A 1,288-nucleotide genomic window follows, 5' to 3' on the forward strand; every position below is an offset into this window, starting at 1 on the left:
TGTAGACCAGGCTGGCCTCGAACTCAGAAATCCGCCTGCCTCTGCCTCCCGAGTGCTGGGATTAAAGGCGTGCGCCACCACGCCCGGCCAGACCTTGTTTTCAAATCATTGGATTTTGATTATTACTTAATTGTTTTAAAATATGTTATTAATTCATAGGAAATTACAAAGATGGTGTCACAGGTTCCATGTCCCCTGTCAACTCAGTTCTCTTCTCTCATGTAACTATAAAGTAAAATATTATATAAAAAATGTCCATAGAAGAAGCAAGAATGAGCATAAAGTGTCCTGTGTTGTTTTGTCACACGTGTTCTCTACTTTCAGTATTACCTTAGTCTTCTGTCTCCATGAAGAGCTTCCTATTTCTCTTTCTCATCACACTGTTAATCAGAGGCAGTTAGTCATCTGCTGTCTCCATAATTTTGTCATTTAAAGAATGCCCCATGAATAAAATTAATATATGACCATTAATATTAATATATATTTTCCCTGAAATAATACTCTTGATGAGTTGACAGTCTTGCATATCAAAGCTTATTACTTACAAAAACCAATGAATGAATGAGTTAGTGTGCGTGTGTATTTGTTTGGTGTGAGCATAACATGGTGCATGTGTAGAGATAAGAGGACAGCTGGGAAGACTTGGTTCTTCTCAACCATGTGAGCTCTAACAACTGAATTCAGGTTATTAGACCTGGCAGCAAGTGCCTTTACCTGCTAAGCTATCTTGCCAGCCTGTGTTTGCTACTGTGTATTGTGAGTCACATCTCATGAATGTATTGCACTTGTCTCAACTGCTCATCTTTTCATACATTTTGGTTTTTCTAATTTTAGCTATTGCAAATAAGTTGCTATTAATAGTTGTGGATACAGTAATCTATCTTGGGAGGAAAAATGCCAGTGAGTTCATTTTTAAATTTTGTTCTAACTTATGTTTGAGAATTTTATATATGAATATGTGTTTTGATCAGATCCATTCTCCAGTCCCTCCCCTCTAACTGTCCCAAGCCCCAACCACTTTTCCAGTTAACATTATGTCCTTTTTAAAGCATCCAGTGAGTCCACTTAGTGTTGTCTACATGTCCATCTGTTAGAACATGGGCAGCCCATTAGGGGTGCATCTAGAGAAAACTGATAGATACTCTCTCCTCCAGCAGCCATTAATTGCCAATAACTCTTTAGCTGCTTGGTTTTGTACAAGTTTTGTGATTGGTGAAGTCACAGTTTCATGACTGAGCCCTGGGGAGGAGCTCACAGTGTGACATAGATACTTCATGACCTCTGAGCC

The 1,288-nt window shown here is 38.7% G+C and overlaps 1 protein-coding gene across 1 annotated transcript in view; it reads left to right on the forward strand.

Moving 5' to 3' along the window:
- Window positions 1–504: 504 nt before the first annotated feature.
- The window catches only part of Sfmbt1 (Scm like with four mbt domains 1), a 59,605-nt gene continuing 58,821 nt past the window's right edge, over window positions 505–1,288 (forward strand). The window contains exon 1 of the mRNA XM_021181534.2: window positions 505–900. Coding sequence (XP_021037193.2) covers window positions 771–900 — 130 coding nt within the window. The 5' untranslated portion in view covers window positions 505–770. The remainder of the gene's footprint in view (window positions 901–1,288) is intronic.

The sequence above is a fragment of the Mus caroli genome, chromosome 14 (assembly GCF_900094665.2).
Source record: "Mus caroli chromosome 14, CAROLI_EIJ_v1.1, whole genome shotgun sequence".
Classification (NCBI taxonomy): domain Eukaryota; kingdom Metazoa; phylum Chordata; class Mammalia; order Rodentia; family Muridae; genus Mus; species Mus caroli.